Below are 15,356 nucleotides of genomic sequence, written 5' to 3' on the forward strand. Positions count from 1 at the left end.
CACAAAGAGAGCCCCAAGGTGCGTTCTGGAGAAAGCCGTTTTGCTTTCAGGGTCCGATTGTAACAAACAGAAGATGTATGTAAAGATGCGGGTGGCTGGCAGTTTCACTGTGTTGTTTTTGAAGAGATTTAGGTTATTAGATGTGAGGGAGGGTGCCCTGAAAATGTGATCCCGGGTCACGCCCCTTCTCCCAAGGTCAGAGCTGGTTCTGAATGTTTACCTCACGGTGGTGATGGGTTTTGCCACGTTCTCTATACCTCTAAGGAGCTGCCATCCCCCGCCACTGGCTCTCCTGGCCCCAAGGCCCGACATGGATCGGATCTCGGTTCTTCAGGAGCCAACTTTATTCCTTCCCTTTTCCAAACCTCCCAGAAACACCCAGAGGTGATACTCAAGGTGCTTATGAGCGACTCGGGGTTAGCTAGGGGGGGTGAGGGTGGCTTAGGGCGAGTCAGAGACGTATTGTCAAAATGCGCGAGGGCCCGCGGCCTTTCAGCTCCGGGGGTCTAGAGGGGCCTCGGCGGGCCCAGCGGCTAGTGGCCGGACCGCGCGGCTGGCCCTCCGCTCGGGAGGAGAGCGATACCGGACAAACGGCACTCAGACAGTAGCTTAGTTGCATGTTTCTACTTTAATTACATAAAACAGGGAGCAGTAAGTCACTATCCCACATTCTCAAGACTACGCTCAGTTCCCCATTGCTACCACTTGCAACTGCGGAGGTGCTTGTGTTTTACCATTTTCAAAAGGATGAGAATTTAAACAGAAGGTACGGTAGTTTTCTAAGTAGAAAAAGTCCTGCTTTGTAACTCGAAGTTCACCTGGTCCTGGTGAGGATTTAGGGCTGGAAGGGACCTTACGGGTCATGATTTCATTTTACAAGAAACAGCAGTAAAATAATAACAATAATAATCCAGATGCCCTGAATCCAGTAGAAAGTTAAGTGGCAGGCTTGGAATAAATGCAAGTCCACTTGCAAAGAGTCCAAAAAACCTAAAGTCTCCATACATGCAAAAAAAAAAAAAGTGACCCCCCCCCCCTTTCCACCCATTCAGCAAATGTTTCTTTAAGGTAGTATGAAAAAACCGGCCCCCATTCCCTTTGTCAAAGGGGCAGCACCTGAAACTTGGGGCATTTTTATGGTTCTTAGAGGAAGAAGCTTGGGGGGGTTCTTCTTTTCCTCTGGAGTTCTACATCAGACATTAAAATGCATGGTTTTTATGACCAGCTTTTGCACAGCTGTAGAAGAGAGCAGTTTGAAAAGCTGAGGGCAGAACCCGCGCCAGATTCTAGCTCCGTACGGTCCTAAAGCCCATTGCTGCTACTTTCCGGGGCGTCCCGGAGAGGGGACGCCCGCCCGGAGGCTGGCTCTGCCCCATCTTCCCCAAGCTCCCCCCTTTCCTTCACGTGTTTCATGTCTTGCTCATGTATTGTCCATGATGCTAATTACAGACATGTACAAAATCGGAGATTAACTATTCCCAATGAAATATTTTTGTATATATAAAGAAATAAAGACTTATTATTGGAAGCGGCTGGGAGCCTTTCTTCATCACTAGTTTCCTGTGAGATGGGGCGGTGCTCCCGTTAGCAGACGTGCCCCGGACAAAGGGCACCTGCCTTGGGCCAGAAGCATGGCCCGGGTGCCAGACGGGGGCTGGGGAGGGAGCAGGGCCGCCCAGATCGGGGCTGTCTCCTCCGCTTCGGCCCCAGGACCGCCTGAGCTCCGGACGGATGGCAGCCGCTCCGGCACCATCCGGGACGTGACTGTCGTCACTGGGAAGAGAGGTCGGAGCAGACACAGGTACAGTGGTTCAGAAATCAGTTTTGTAAATTAAACGTCTGGATTGACGGGAAAGGAAGGCTGTAAACTGGACCTGTGGCTCACGGGGGCTCGGACGGCAGCGGAGCCAGACCCGGCTGGCAGTGGCTGGACAAGGGGCCGCAGGAGGCCTCTGCCCACTCCAGGCTCCTTGTGGGTGTCCAGTCACCTCAATCTAAAGGCAGCGGAATCTTCCTGCTCCCTTGGAAGGCGGCAGGATGGCTTGGCAGCCTCCCCACAGTCACTGTCCCACGGACAAGGTCTCTCTCCCAGGTGGAGGCTGCAGAGGAGAGCGCCTCGGGCCCCTCTGTCCGAGCCCAGCGCCCCGAGGCGCACGTGGACGATGCTGACCAGCTATTCCCCAGCCCCAGCCCCCGTTCTGCAGTACACGAGTCTAATATTACAAATGTTAGGAGGCGTTTTACCTCAGGAGGGAACGCTGCTGAGTCTTGTAAAAGGAAGCCCTAGCTTCTGGGGGAGAGGGGGGAACTCTTCATTTTCATTTGTCTCATGAGCAGCTTTTTGGGGGTCTGAAGGTGGAGCAGGCCGCCCGGCCTTTAGCAGCACTTCAGCCTTTACCTGGTCCCCTCACTTGGCTTTTCCTTCTAAAGCACAGAGTCCATTCAGGGTTATGTAAAGGACGAGGGGGAGATACCGAGGCCGCTTCATGATGACGGCTTCCACGCTCGACTCCCTTCGTTCCAGGCTGATGTTGGACGAGGCAAACAGCTTCTGCGCGATCTCGAAGCTCTCTGCGTCCCCGAGCAGGGCCAGGCCCGGATCCCTGAGCTCCGAAACGCCGTCAGCGGACATCACTAGAGGCTGTAATTAGATCCACCCAGGAGAGAGCTAATGCATTTACTTCCTTAAATCACAAAAAAGCAGCAAAACCAAAGTCTACTTTTCAACAACCAAGTGGGCTTGAGGAAAGGGGCCAAAAAGAAGAGCTTTCCCAAGCCCCTGGGCAGAGCCCCCCACAGGTAGGGGGTCACACAGCCTGTGTCCAAGGGATCTTGGGGCCGGGGACGAGGCCTGGAGAGGTTGGGGTTGGCTAGACGGGGAAGGGCAGAGCGAAGGGTGGACTCGGGCCTGACGGACTCCCAGCCCAGCTTTTCACTTATTTAGTCTCTGCCGCCCAGCGTGGCCTAAATGCCCCGCTCTGCTCCTCTCCATAAACGGGGCACACAAAGGTTTGGGGCCCTTCCGGGCTCAGCTTTACACATGGAACCACAAGGAAAGATGGGGAGCAGACCCCCCAAATGGAACTGGTCAGGGGAGGGAGAGCCCAAGAGATCCCTGCATGAACACAGCCCAACCCCTCCCCTGAGGAGGCTGTTATGAGGACGCCCTCCTCTGCGCACTGGGCTGGGGTCCAGGAGACCCTTCACCTCTGCCTCCCTCAGGCTCCTCATCTATGAAGTGGGGATGACAGCAGCCCCTCCCTCCCAGTGCTCAAGGGAGATGATGGCTACAAAGGTCCAGTGCCCGGCGCATAATAAGTGCTTATACCCTTGTCACACGGCCAGCCTCTACTGCCGGGGCCCGCCCTCCCTCCCAAGGGATCCCCCTTAATCTTAGGGCCTTCCTTCCACAACTGGTCATGTGTGCACATGCATGTGGGAATGGGCACGTATGGGCCCCCCTTGTCAGAGAGCGTGCTCCCTAAGGGCAGAACTTGATGTCCTCACTGCTCGGCATCCTGCCTGGCACACAGTAGGTGCCTAATAAGGGCTCCTTGGCTTCAGAGTTCAGACCCCACCTCCCCCAGGAGGTCTCCTCGTCATCCCCAGCCCTTGTTCTTGCCTTCCCAAATTATCCTGAGCTTCCAGATCTCCTCAGAGCCATGTCTTCCCCCTGACCCAAACAGAGCATGCTCAAGGTCACACCCCCCCCCCCTTTTTCACAAATCCCTGCACAACGCTGCTTGGGTCAGGGGCCACACACACGGCTCCCTCCATGCAATCAGCATTTTCCCCTGGGCCAGGTGGACTCGAGAATCTGGACTTAGTTTTCCCACCAGCCCAGAACTCAGAGACCTGTCTTTGCCCTTGCTCCTCCCTCCCCCCTATAATCTGCTCAAGCTCTGCTCCTCCTGACACAAATGGCAGGCCCCCTACAAAGGGCCCGAGCACCCCATCAGTGGGCCACCTGCTGGGCGGCTCTGCGATCCAATTTAAAAGGAAGAGCTGCTCCTGGGCTCCCTGGGGCCGAGCGTCTGACTCGCTCTCACTGCTCTCCTGTCACCCTCCAAAGTAAGAAGGGCCCCGGTAAGACAAAGCCAATGATTCTGATGAATGCCCTTGTCCCCTCCATGTGGATGGGGAGCTTAGCCAGCCAGTCCTGAGTGGGGAGAAAGGCCGGGCCACGTTCCCCTCCGGTAGCCTCCTGGAACGGCCCGGCTTCCAGCAGACATTCAGAGTCACTGGTCCAGACTCTACCTTTGACCTCCAGGAGGGGCTTTGTCTCCTGTTTCCCTATGGGGGGGGGGGGCGCCTGGGTGGTCTCTGAGGCCTCGGCCTCCCTCCCTCCCCACCTCAGCTCCTGCGTCCCTCACTTACCAAGCGACATAAGGTCGGTATCAGACGGAGCTGGCAGCAAACGCCCATCAGAGCCGCCGTGTCGTCCGGCATCTCTGCAAAGACAGAAACCGGTCACTGAGGACCGACCCTGGGCGGCCGCTCTGAGAGAGCCCGAATGGGGCCCCTGGGGCTCCCTCCCTGGGCCTCCTCACTCTGCATCAAGGTGGGATTCAGAATCGGGTCTTCTCCAGCCCTCCGAGCTGAGACAGACGGGCGGGTAACAGCACGCACGACCCTGGGCGTGGGGTCACTGGCAGAACGGTCTCCGTGCAGCCCCTTTGTGGCAGGTGCCGAACAATAACCCCTCAAAAGCATGCTCTGATAAGCAGGTATCCAGGGCTCATTGGGCTGTACACACTGGAAACAAGTGCAGGCAGGAAGCTCCTGTCCTCAAGAAACTTAAGCGGAAGGAAACAGGGGCAAGAGGGAGCAAATGGACCCATGGGAGAGGGGAAGGGGCACACAGACAAGGTCCAGGGTCGGAAGGGGAGGGCGAGGGTGGAGACAGAGCAGGAAATGGCTGTGGCGTGAAGAGAAGCAACAGAACTTTAAAAGCCACAAGCGTGAGCGCTCCCCCCATGTCGCTCAGAAACAATGTTGGGACTCAAGGAAAGGCCCAAGAATTGCGCTCCCTGATACCCAGCAAGCCACAGGACTGCTCTGGGCCAGCCTGGAATCCTGGGGTTTGTTTTTGCTCAAAGTTCAAAGCAAAGGGAAGGAGACAGAGGAAGGAGGAGACGGAAACGGGCTTCCTCGCCATCTCTGGCAGGGTAACGCTCGCCCACGAGTGGTTTCCGAGCCCTCGTGCTCTTGCAATAATTAACAGCTTTATTTATAAAAGGGAGGGTGTCGAGCCCGGAAAAACACCTGCAGCCTGTCCTGCTCGGCGTGGGCAGAAACGGGGTGTGGGGAGCAAAGAAAGAACCTGGGATGCCCTTCCCAAGCTGCTCCCCAGTAGCCCTGAGACCCCGCAGCGGAGGAGAGTTCCTGCTGCTCGGACCAAGAGCCGGGAGACACCGGTGTGTCCTGGCACCTCCCAGGGGCCCCCCTTCCATTAGGGGAGATAAGGCTTCATTGTGGGCCACGCCATCTGCCTTAACACAAAGTCAAGACCTTGAGGCTGTGAAGAGATGTCTACTCTTTCTTTGCAGCCCTCCTCCAGGCCTCGTGCCCTGGGAAGCGACCTACCTCTCCTCCCCCTGCAGAGTTCCAGCTCTGTCCTTGGGTGCCCCCAAACAGGAGGGAGGAAGCATCAGGACAGCCTGGAAGAACAGGGCCCCACTGAGGGGGAAGGGAGGATGTGGCGATTGGCTCTGCCGCTAATCAGCCCTCTCCGCTCCCTCCCGAGGTCACCCGAGCTCCCTAAGGGTCCCCAATAACCATCCTGTTCCTCCCGAGTTTGGAACGAGAGGATGGAGGACCAGCGGGTACTCTGTCTCAGATTCACGGAGCACCGGACAGCTCCCAAGGTTCTTTCCACACACGTTAGGGTGATGATCCAGTGCCAGGCCAGCAGCGGGCATTCGCACTCACCTGGCAGGATCAAATGAGACAATAACAACAAGTAACATTTCTATGGGCCGGGTATGGGACTGAGCGCTTTATAAACGTCACAACTCCGGAAGGTGTGTGCTCCAATCGTACCCATGTTACAGATGGGAAAACTGAGGAAACCTGGCTGGAGCGACTCGCCCGGAGTCCCCTGCTGGTAAGTATCCGAGGCAGGACTCGAATTTGATTCCAGGCTCAGCTCTCTATTCTATCTAAACATCTATAAAATGTCTAATCTTTCTACTACCTAAATCTCTATAATCTAGAGCAGTGGTCCTCACACTTTTTAAATAGGGGCCAGTTCCGTGTCCCTCAGACTGCTGGAGGGCTGGACTAGAGTAAAATCAAAAGCTCACCCTCTGTCTCCACCCCTCAGCCCATTTGCCATAACCTGGCGGGCGCATAAACGTCCTCAGCGGCCGCATCAGGCCTGCGGGCCGTAGTTTGAGAACCCCTGGTCCAAAGCCCGGCCCATGGCAAGCACTATGGAAACTCTAGCCATCATTGTTATGAGGAGGAGGAGGATTAATTTACCGATAAATACTCCAGTTTTTAAAGCTGAACAAACCACTGTCATTCCCACAGACGGAAAGCTTTTCTTTTTTCCCCACCCCCCCTCAGGACCCAGGATTCCATCGGCAGCCTCCATGTTTAAAGCTCATTTTGAGCGAGCTGCCTGGAGCACAAGCCTTCTGCTTGGGCCTGTGCCTCAGTTTCCCATCTGTAAATGGTGAGCGCTGATCCCTAAGGGCTCTTCCAATATTAAGGCAGATCCTGTGATCTGCCCAGGGCCCCAGAGCCGGTACCCGTCGGCATCTGCCTTCCTGCTCCCTCTCCGCTTGGCATCGTGCCTCACGTAGGGCCAGAAGGTGTCATTATTTAGGAAATGGAAGCCACAGACTACCCGCCCATTCATCATTTTAACATTTCCCGCGTATCCCGGGAGACACGGAGCGTTCTGATGAATTTGGAGAGCGGGAGGCAGGGACAGAAGAGATGATATTAATGAAAGCTCCTCAAACCTGCGCTGACCTTCAAAATCACTACCACCACCCGAGAAGGGGCTGCCGCCTGGAGCACATGAAATGCGTTTTCTCCCGAGTTTAGTCTCCCTGAAGCATCTGATGGTCAGAGCTTCATAATCTAGTAATAATAATAATTTCAATCATCACAAATCTAATAAAAAATCGTGACTTGCATTATCGAGGCCCTTTACATAAATTAGCACCTTCGATCTCACTCCTATAAACTCTCTCCTTGGAGGACCGCGGGTCGCGCCAATTTCAAGCGACTGCCGGGACATTCTGGGGCAGACTGGGTCATCCCCGATCAGCGGGACGACCCCGAGTCCCCAGGGCTCCACGTAACTCACAGCCCAGCCATTCACCAGCCCGTCTGGCTGGGGCCTCCCAGCCTGCCTGCGCACTCAGGACAAGTCTGCGAAATACGGGCAATCAGAACCCCGGATAAACGGAGGAGGAGAAGGCGGGTGGGGCTTAAGCCAGGGAGCGGCTGAGGCAGAACTTGAGCCCAAGGCCCCCAGCCCACCCAGAGCCACGTTCTCTCCGCCCCTTCTGGTGTCCCAAAGCCTGGCCCAGGGCCGACACCCGGCGGGGGTTAAAGACCGCCGGCTGGCCAATAGCACAGCGGGGCTGCTACAGATTTTACAGCTAGAAGAAACCTTTAAAAAAAGCCTGGTGTTCATTTTACAAGTGGGGAAACCGAGACCCGGAGGGGAAACTCAAGGATGTCCTAGTCAGCAAGAGCTTCTTTTTGGTGCATAACTGAGTTAGGATTTATATATAAATACATTTTGTCTTCCTCCCCGGTTGTTAATGTTCATTTGCTAGGATTTTGGACGCCAGATTCTCCCTCTCTCCTGAGGGGGGAAGCAGTTAAATTTAGGTTATCCATGTGCAAGTCTCAGCCAGAATTTATTAAGTACCTACTGTGTCCCGCCCTGCATTGGCCACTGGGGGGCACCAGAGTGCACACAGCTCCGGGGCTGGAGTCTGGAAGCCTCATCCTCCCCAGTTCAAATCCAGCTGTGTGACCTCCCTGTCTGACTCAGTTTCCTCATCTGTGAAATGGGCTGGAGAAGGAAAGGGCGACCCACTCTAGCGTCACCATAGCATCCAAGTAAACCCCAACTGCGGTTACAAGGAGCAGGACACAAGGGAAATGACCGAATCACCACGGACGGGGCTGGGGGTCCCAAGGGAGCCGAGGGGAGCCAGGGGCCAGATGCAGGCAGAGCCAAGGAAGGGACCGGAGGTGGGGCAGGGATGGACAGGGGCCCAAAGCAGAAGGGAAAGATGGAGTGGCCGGCGAGGGGCACCCCCTGGTGGTGGGTGAGGGAGTTGGTCGGCCAGAGACCCAAGCAGGCGTGCTCAGGACCAAGCCCAGAGGACTACCGGGCAAGGTTCTTCTCGCCCCCCCGACTCCCCCCCCCAGAATCCTTCCTGGGGACGGACAGACCTTGAGAAGCATTCTCAGAGCCAAGCTCACACAAGTACGACCTCGCGTGATTTCCCAGGGCTCTGGGAGGCAGACGCTATTTGCCCTCATTTTACAGAGGAGGAAACTGAGGCAGGCAGCGATGGATTTGCCCAGCAAGGTCCTTATGAGCTTATTACTAGTTTATTAGCTGTAGCTAATAAGTCTGAGGCTGCACTTGGGACCCCCCTGACCCAGACCCAGCACTTTATCCACCTTACTGCTGCCCCCCCCAGCGGGTAGAGCCTTCCCCTCTGGGTCACCTACGTGCACCCTGAATGAACGCCACTGTTTCCATGATCTTCCCTCCTGGTGGACGGCGCCTGAGTTTCTTTGCATTCCCAGCACTTAGCCCGGTGCCAGGCATACAGCAGGCACTTCATTAATGCTCCCTGGATTACGGCCCCACAAGCGGTCTGCTCCACAGTCCTGCAGGTGGTGTGAAGCCGGGGCCTTGGCTGAGACCAGGACCTCCCCCCCAGCAGGAGATGAAGGGGCCAGGCTGGCAGGGCCTCCAGAGCTCCGGGGCAGCCCGCTCGAGCCCCCAGACATCGGAAGCCCTGCCTGCCCCCATCCCGAGCGCCTAAAGCCCAGGAAAGGGGTCCCAGGCCCCAGGAGTTCAGGGGTCAAAGGCAACACTACTGACCGGAAAGTCTCCCAGGACGTCAGTGGAGGAATGTGGAGACCCCCCAGTGAGAAAAACCAGAGCCCTGACTTGGCTCACACGGCCACGAGGACCGGGCAGGCCCCACTGTCCCCATTCCTGCCTGGCAACGTCCTCCACACACACACACACACACACACACACACACACACACACACACACACACACACACACACACACACTGCCTCTATTCTTGGCTCTCCAACTAACCTATTTTCCAGGGAGCGGGGTGCAGCAGGGGAGAAAAGGACCCCCCAAGTTTCCCTAGTGATAGCAGTGAGGGAAAATCCAGGGGAACTAGGATACCCCCTTTGTTCCTTTCATCCCTTCTGGGGGGTAGAAGAGAACAGAGTTTCCTTTCAGAAGGTGCCCAGGCCTGAGAAAGGCGACTCTTGCTCTTCTCCTGTGGGCTGGGCGAAGGGCCAGGGGGAGGCCCCGGCAGCCCCTCTGGGGTGGCCTGAGCTTCGGCTCCGTGCCAGGGCCCCGGGCGGGAGAGTCACTCAGGAGGGGGCCCGCCGGGGGCTGCCAGGACGCCTTTCCCGTCCCCCAGGGCTGCCCAGCCTGCCTCGGGGTTAACCGTTGGGTCGCTATGTTTATTTTAGATGAGCTGTGTGCCCTTGTCAGAGAGGTAGATTTAGGCTCTGCCTCCAAGAATACAAACAGCTGTAGAAGGATGAGAGTTACCCCAAAATGGCCTGGCCGGGGCCTCGGGTTCCAATCCTGGCTCTAACGTTTACCCTTGTTGATCTCAGACAAGTTACTGTCCTCACGTGTAAAGGCCCTGGATTGAGATCCCAGCTCCATCACTTACTGCTGGGTGAGCTCATATAGGCACTTGTTCCTGGATCAGTTTTCCCATCTGTAAAATGGGAAGGCCTTCCCCATTCCCCCGACCCTCGGCTCATCAGACAAGTCAGAGGGGCCAGTGGGCCGTTGGATGCCCCAACACTGGGCTGCTTCTGTGCTCTCCTGCCGGGGCTCTCCCACGGGAGTGAATGGGCTCGGGGGAAGCCCCAGATCCACAAGTCATTTCTAAGCACGGGACGCGGCTTCTTCCCCTACCTGCCAGGGCGCTGACGAGGAAGTGGACGGTGGACAGCAGCTCCGGATGGCCCTGCGCGTCCCGCCACACGCGTGAATCCTTCTGCACCTGGAGGCCGGCCAGCCCCAGGAAGGCGGCGAGCTGCTGCTGCTGGAGACGGCTCAGCCCCGCCAGGGCCGTCAGCTGCGGGCGTCCGCCAGTGAGGATGTCACTGAGCTGCAGGGTGGAAGAAGGCAAGAGAGAGAGAGGTTGGCAACCGAGGGCCCGCTCCTGCTGAAAGCAAGCCAGCCGATGGCTCTGGCTAGAACCGGGAGGAGACCGGCAGGTTCTGAGCGCCGAGAAGGGAAGGAACGGGCCCTTCCACGCGTCCGCCTCACACCCACACAGGCTCACGTGAGCCCACACATCCCCGCCATGAAATACGTCCAAGGTGGACATTTGTACATGATCAAACACGGGGAAGCAAGTCTCCTTTAGGAAACTATAGGATAAAAAACTCCCAAAGCAGAATCAATTTAAAACAAGAAGCGGTTCCTCTGATGGAGAGAACCATCTGCACCCAGAGAGGATTGTGGGAATTGAGAGCTATGAAAACAGCCTTCTCACTCTTTTAGCTGTTGTTTGCTCGCATTTTATTTTCTACCTCATCTTTCCCTTTTGATCTGATTTTTCTTGTGCAGCAAGATAAATCCAATATATGCATACACATTTATATAATTAACATAGATATATTTTTAACACATTTAACCTATATTGGATTACTTGCCATTTAGGGGAGGTGGGGGGGGGGGGAATTTGGAACACAAGATTCTGCCAGGGTCAATGTTGAATAATTGTCCCTGCATTTGTTCTGAAAAGAAAAAGCTTTAGTAAAACTAAAATAAATATTCTCCTCCTCCCCCAAAAAAGAAAAAGCTTTAATAAAAATAAATAAATCAATGAATTGTCATCCAAAAAAGAAAAGAAAAAGCTTTAATAAAAAATAAATAAAAAGGTGTATGAGTATACACCCTTTCCCATCGGGCAAAGGCAGCTGACGGCAAACAGAAGGGTCTTTTGCCTTTGGGGCTAAGACTCAGAGTTAGTGCCAAATACAGACCTCAAGGCGGGCATCAGAAGCCAGCTCATCAGGTCCTCTAGAGAAGGGGCAGCCAACAGCATGGGGAGGAAGCTGGGGAGAATCCCCTCCAACCTACTCTGGGGTTAACACCCATAGGGTCTCACCCATTTGGGAGAGAAAATCCTCTGAGTCCAAGGCTGAATCTCCCTCCATCCCCAGGGAAATCAGAGTGGTTTGGTTTTTTGTGTGTGTACCTAAGAGGTGCTTAATAAACGCTCCCTGGAAAGGAGGCTCATTTTCCAGAAGGGGAGTTCTAGCCTCTCCACTTAGCGTTTCCCCACCATCTTTTGAGCAGGTGAAGCTCCTTATTCAGCAGGATGGAGCGTCTGGCAGGGAGGGAGAAGGCAGGAAGTCTGGGGGACATTTTGCCTTTAAAGAAGCGCTATTTGGGGATGGGAGACTCAGTGGGCTGTTCAGCCAGGCCAGGCTGAACTTGGGGCCAAACGGGTGATTGGGGTACGGCCCAGCCTCCCCGGCAGGTGCCACAGCCTGAGGATACAGCTACCAGGCTCCCTTCAACAGGAAGAAAGCACAGAAAGTCTTTTTAAGGAATGGAAAGGTCTCTAGTCAGAGCTCCAGAAGCCTTTGCAAAAACAAACAAATAAATAAATAAAGATTCATTAAAAGCCAGGCTGCCTTTTTTCCCCATCCGTCACTCCAAGTGAGCGAGAGCCGTCCCCGGGGCTGGAGAGGCGGCTGCTTGGCGGGCGGCCGGCCCGCTGCCCCCGGCACATCCTGGCTTTCGGGAACTTCGCCTCGCCAACAGAATAGCTGAGAAAGAACAAGCTCCTGTGCCCACCATTCTGTTTGTTCCCAGGAGGCCCCCAGGGCTTCCCGGCCCCGCTGCCCACCTCCCCTCAACGTTCCTACCATCCAAAAACGCGCAGCTGCCAGGGCTGAGCTACGGGCGCTTAAGGAAATGAGGAGTGAGGAGAGAAAGGGGCAGGAGAGGGAGGCGGCGGCCGCTGGCAAACGCCGGGGATCCCAGATCTGGGGCTGAAAGGACACCCAATCCAATCCTCTATTTTACAGATGGGAAAGCGGAGGCCTGAAGGGCTAAGCAGCTTTTCCATGGTACCGGGAGCCGAAAGCACGCTCCAGAAGGGGGGCATCGGCTGGTCCATCCCCCGGCTCCTCCCTCCGCCCGTGCAGGTCGGGACCTTCTCTGCCACGCTAAGCCTGGTAGCCCGGAGAGCAAGAATGTAAATGACAGCCAGGATGAATTAAAGGCAATTAAATCTGGGTCCTCCTGGCTCAGAGGTCAGCTTCCCGAGGCTCCACGCTACCCTGCCTCCGCCACCCAGAAAATGCTTCTTTTTCATTCATTTATTCATTCGAGCAATTAAATACCCAGAGAGATGGTGTCGCAGAACCCTCGAGACCCTCTATTGCCCTGTACCTAAGTCAGTCAATCAACAAATACTTATTATAATCACCTCCTATGTGCCAATCAATACTCAGTGCCAACAACTCATTAATCATTATCATTATCACCTACTATGTGCCAACAACTGCTCATAAACCGCCTACTATGTGTCAACAACTGCTTATTAACTATGTACTATGTGCCAGGCCTCTGCCAGGGGCTGAGGATAGGAAGACAAAAACAAAATGGAAGTCTGTCCTGGAAGAACTCAACCTTTAGGAGGGAACAACACGTACATAGATTAAGTTTGGGCAAAGCAAACAAAAACACACTAACTGGCATTTATATGGTATTTCATGGCTTGCAAAGCACTTTGGGAAATAGAATCTCACAATAACGCTGGGAGGGGAGTGCTGCTGTTATCTTCATTTTACATGTCAGTAAACTGAGGCAGACACAGGTTAAAGGGCCTGCCCTACTCGGTTCACTTCCCTCCAAGTCCTGCACTTTCTCCTGGAATCGCCAGCTGCCTTGAAAGGCATCTGGGTGGCAGCTGGGGGTCAGGAGAGCTGGCAGGTGGGAGCCTGGGAGCCGAGGCTCGAGGGAAACCTGGGGTTCTCAGAAGGAGGTTCCAGGCAGGAAGCCCATTCTGTGCAAAGGCCAGGGGGTGGGAGGCGGAGCCGGGCCTGGGGAAGAGCAGGTGAGCTAGTCTGGTGGGGGCGAGGGTGGTACTGAGAGCTGGCCAAGTTCACACAGTGACAAGTGCTAAAATACCCAGCATGCACCACGGAAACTTTCTTCATTGGCCTTTGTCAAGATGGAGCCCTCCACCCACTGGGGCAGCCAAGTCTACATCCAGATGAATCACGGGGAGGGAGAGGAACAGCTCCCGGCCCTTTGATCCCCACCCCATCTTCTGGGCAGTGATGGCCAAAGTGGGGTACCAAGGAAGTGGGGAATAGCCCCTGGATCTGAAGTGGGTGAATCAGATAAAGGAACGTCTAAAGCTAGAAGTTCAGAGGTCGCCTCCTACAACTCTCCGAGTTCACAGATGAGGAAACTGAGGCCCCGTATTTAATTCTTTACTTCCCCACCCGCATGACTGTCTGTGTGTGTGTGTGTGTGTGTGTGTGTGAGTGTGTGTGTGAGTGTGTGTGTGAGTGTGTGTGTGAGTGTGTGTGTGTATGAGTGTGTGTCTGTCTGTGGTGTGTGTGAGTGTGTGTGTGTGTGTGTGTGTGTGAGTGTGTGTGTGTGTGAGTGTGTGTCTGTCTGTGGTGTGTGTGAGTGTGTGTGTGTGTGTGTGTGAGTGTGTATGCGTGTGTGTGTGTGTGTGTGTGAGTGTGTGTGTGTGTGAGTGTGTGTATGAGTGTGTGTCTGTGGTGTGTGTGAGTGTGTATGCAAGGAATGAAAGGACTGAATAATCCAGGAGCTGAGAGTTCCCTTCCAGCAGCGTACCCATTTCTCCCCGAGTCCAGAGTCTGGCTCAGCTGAAATGTTTTCCGAGCCTCTTTATGCCGGTCACGGTTCAGAAAGCGTAAGAAGTTGCGGGCTCGAGGGCCCTTTCCCTTACCACGGTGTCCAGGGCCACCACCAAGTCATCGTCAAGCAGCACTTCCCAGAGGGTTTCACACAGAGCTGCTCGGTGATGGCCTGACAGCTCCACAAAAGGGCGGAAATTCCTCTCCAAGAGCAGCATCCCTGTGGAAGCAACAAGCCTCTGCCAGGAGGGGACGGGGCCGCGGCTTTCCACAGCCCCTCGGCGTCCTTTCCCACACTGGGTACATTTGACTCGGGCCAACGGTCCTCTCCAAGTCCGTGGCATTCTGGCCAGCTAGGATCCGGCCGGTTCCCACTCACCGGGCGGAGGAAGAGACAGTGCTGACCTTAAGTTTCATTATTCTGTGTGAGAGAGAGAGAAGGAACTACACGGATGTTAACTGGGCCAATTAAGACTTCTGGGAAAGTTCGGCTCTATTTGCCTCAGTTTCCTCATTTGTCAGCATAGTAACTGCCCAGATTTGTTGTGAGGTTCGAATGAGATGATAATTGTAGCTCTCAGGGTGCTTGGCGTGTAGCAAGCACTAGATAAATGTTACTATTATGTCATTAAAATATACAGATGTGTACATGCAGGCACACGTTCATACATATTTGTTATATAAAAGTAGCATACACACCCACAAAATACATAACTTCGTATTCACTTTGTGCCTATTTTATACTTTCTGGCCAGATGGTGCATCTCCCCAGTTAAATACGGCCCGTCCCCAGTGTCTGTGTCATTTTAAGCTTTGTTAGCTTTATTAGCTCAAAATGGCGTGAAGATCCGGGGGACCCTGTCCACATTCCCTGAAGAGGGAGACAATCTGGTTTATCTTTATATCTTCAGCACCCGGGAGAGCGCCTAGCAAACGGCAAAAACTGGAATGGACCCTGGACACTTTGGACAAGTCTCCCATTTTTCAGATAAAGAACTAGAGTGACAGAAAAGCAAGACATTGAGGTCACCAAGTGCATCCCTCTGCCTGCCCGATTTTGGGGGCTTCTGAAAGAGGCCGCCCTCCCGGGATCCAGGATGGGGCCGCCCTCCCGGGATCCAGGATGACCAAGGTGTCCACCACTGTGTTTCCCCATGGCTGAGACTATCTCGTTTCCTCATTTAAATAGCCGTGGAAATCCATACCACTCATCGCCTCCCCCGACACCAGCCTCTCCTTGG

At 54.7% G+C, this 15,356-nt stretch overlaps 1 protein-coding gene across 1 annotated transcript in view; it reads right to left on the bottom strand.

The window, feature by feature from the left end:
- Positions 1–609: 609 nt before the first annotated feature.
- Positions 610–15,356, bottom strand: part of GSDME (gasdermin E) — a 47,257-nt gene continuing 32,510 nt past the window's right edge. Inside the window, exons 7-10 of the mRNA XM_074269173.1 lie at positions 14,208–14,335; positions 10,172–10,367; positions 4,378–4,451; positions 610–2,641 (exon numbers count right to left, since the gene is read on the bottom strand). Of these exons, the coding sequence (XP_074125274.1) occupies positions 2,408–2,641; positions 4,378–4,451; positions 10,172–10,367; positions 14,208–14,335 (632 nt within the window). The 3' untranslated portion in view covers positions 610–2,407. The remainder of the gene's footprint in view (positions 2,642–4,377; positions 4,452–10,171; positions 10,368–14,207; positions 14,336–15,356) is intronic.

This window comes from Sminthopsis crassicaudata, chromosome 5 (genome assembly GCF_048593235.1).
Source record: "Sminthopsis crassicaudata isolate SCR6 chromosome 5, ASM4859323v1, whole genome shotgun sequence".
Lineage (NCBI taxonomy): Eukaryota > Metazoa > Chordata > Mammalia > Dasyuromorphia > Dasyuridae > Sminthopsis > Sminthopsis crassicaudata.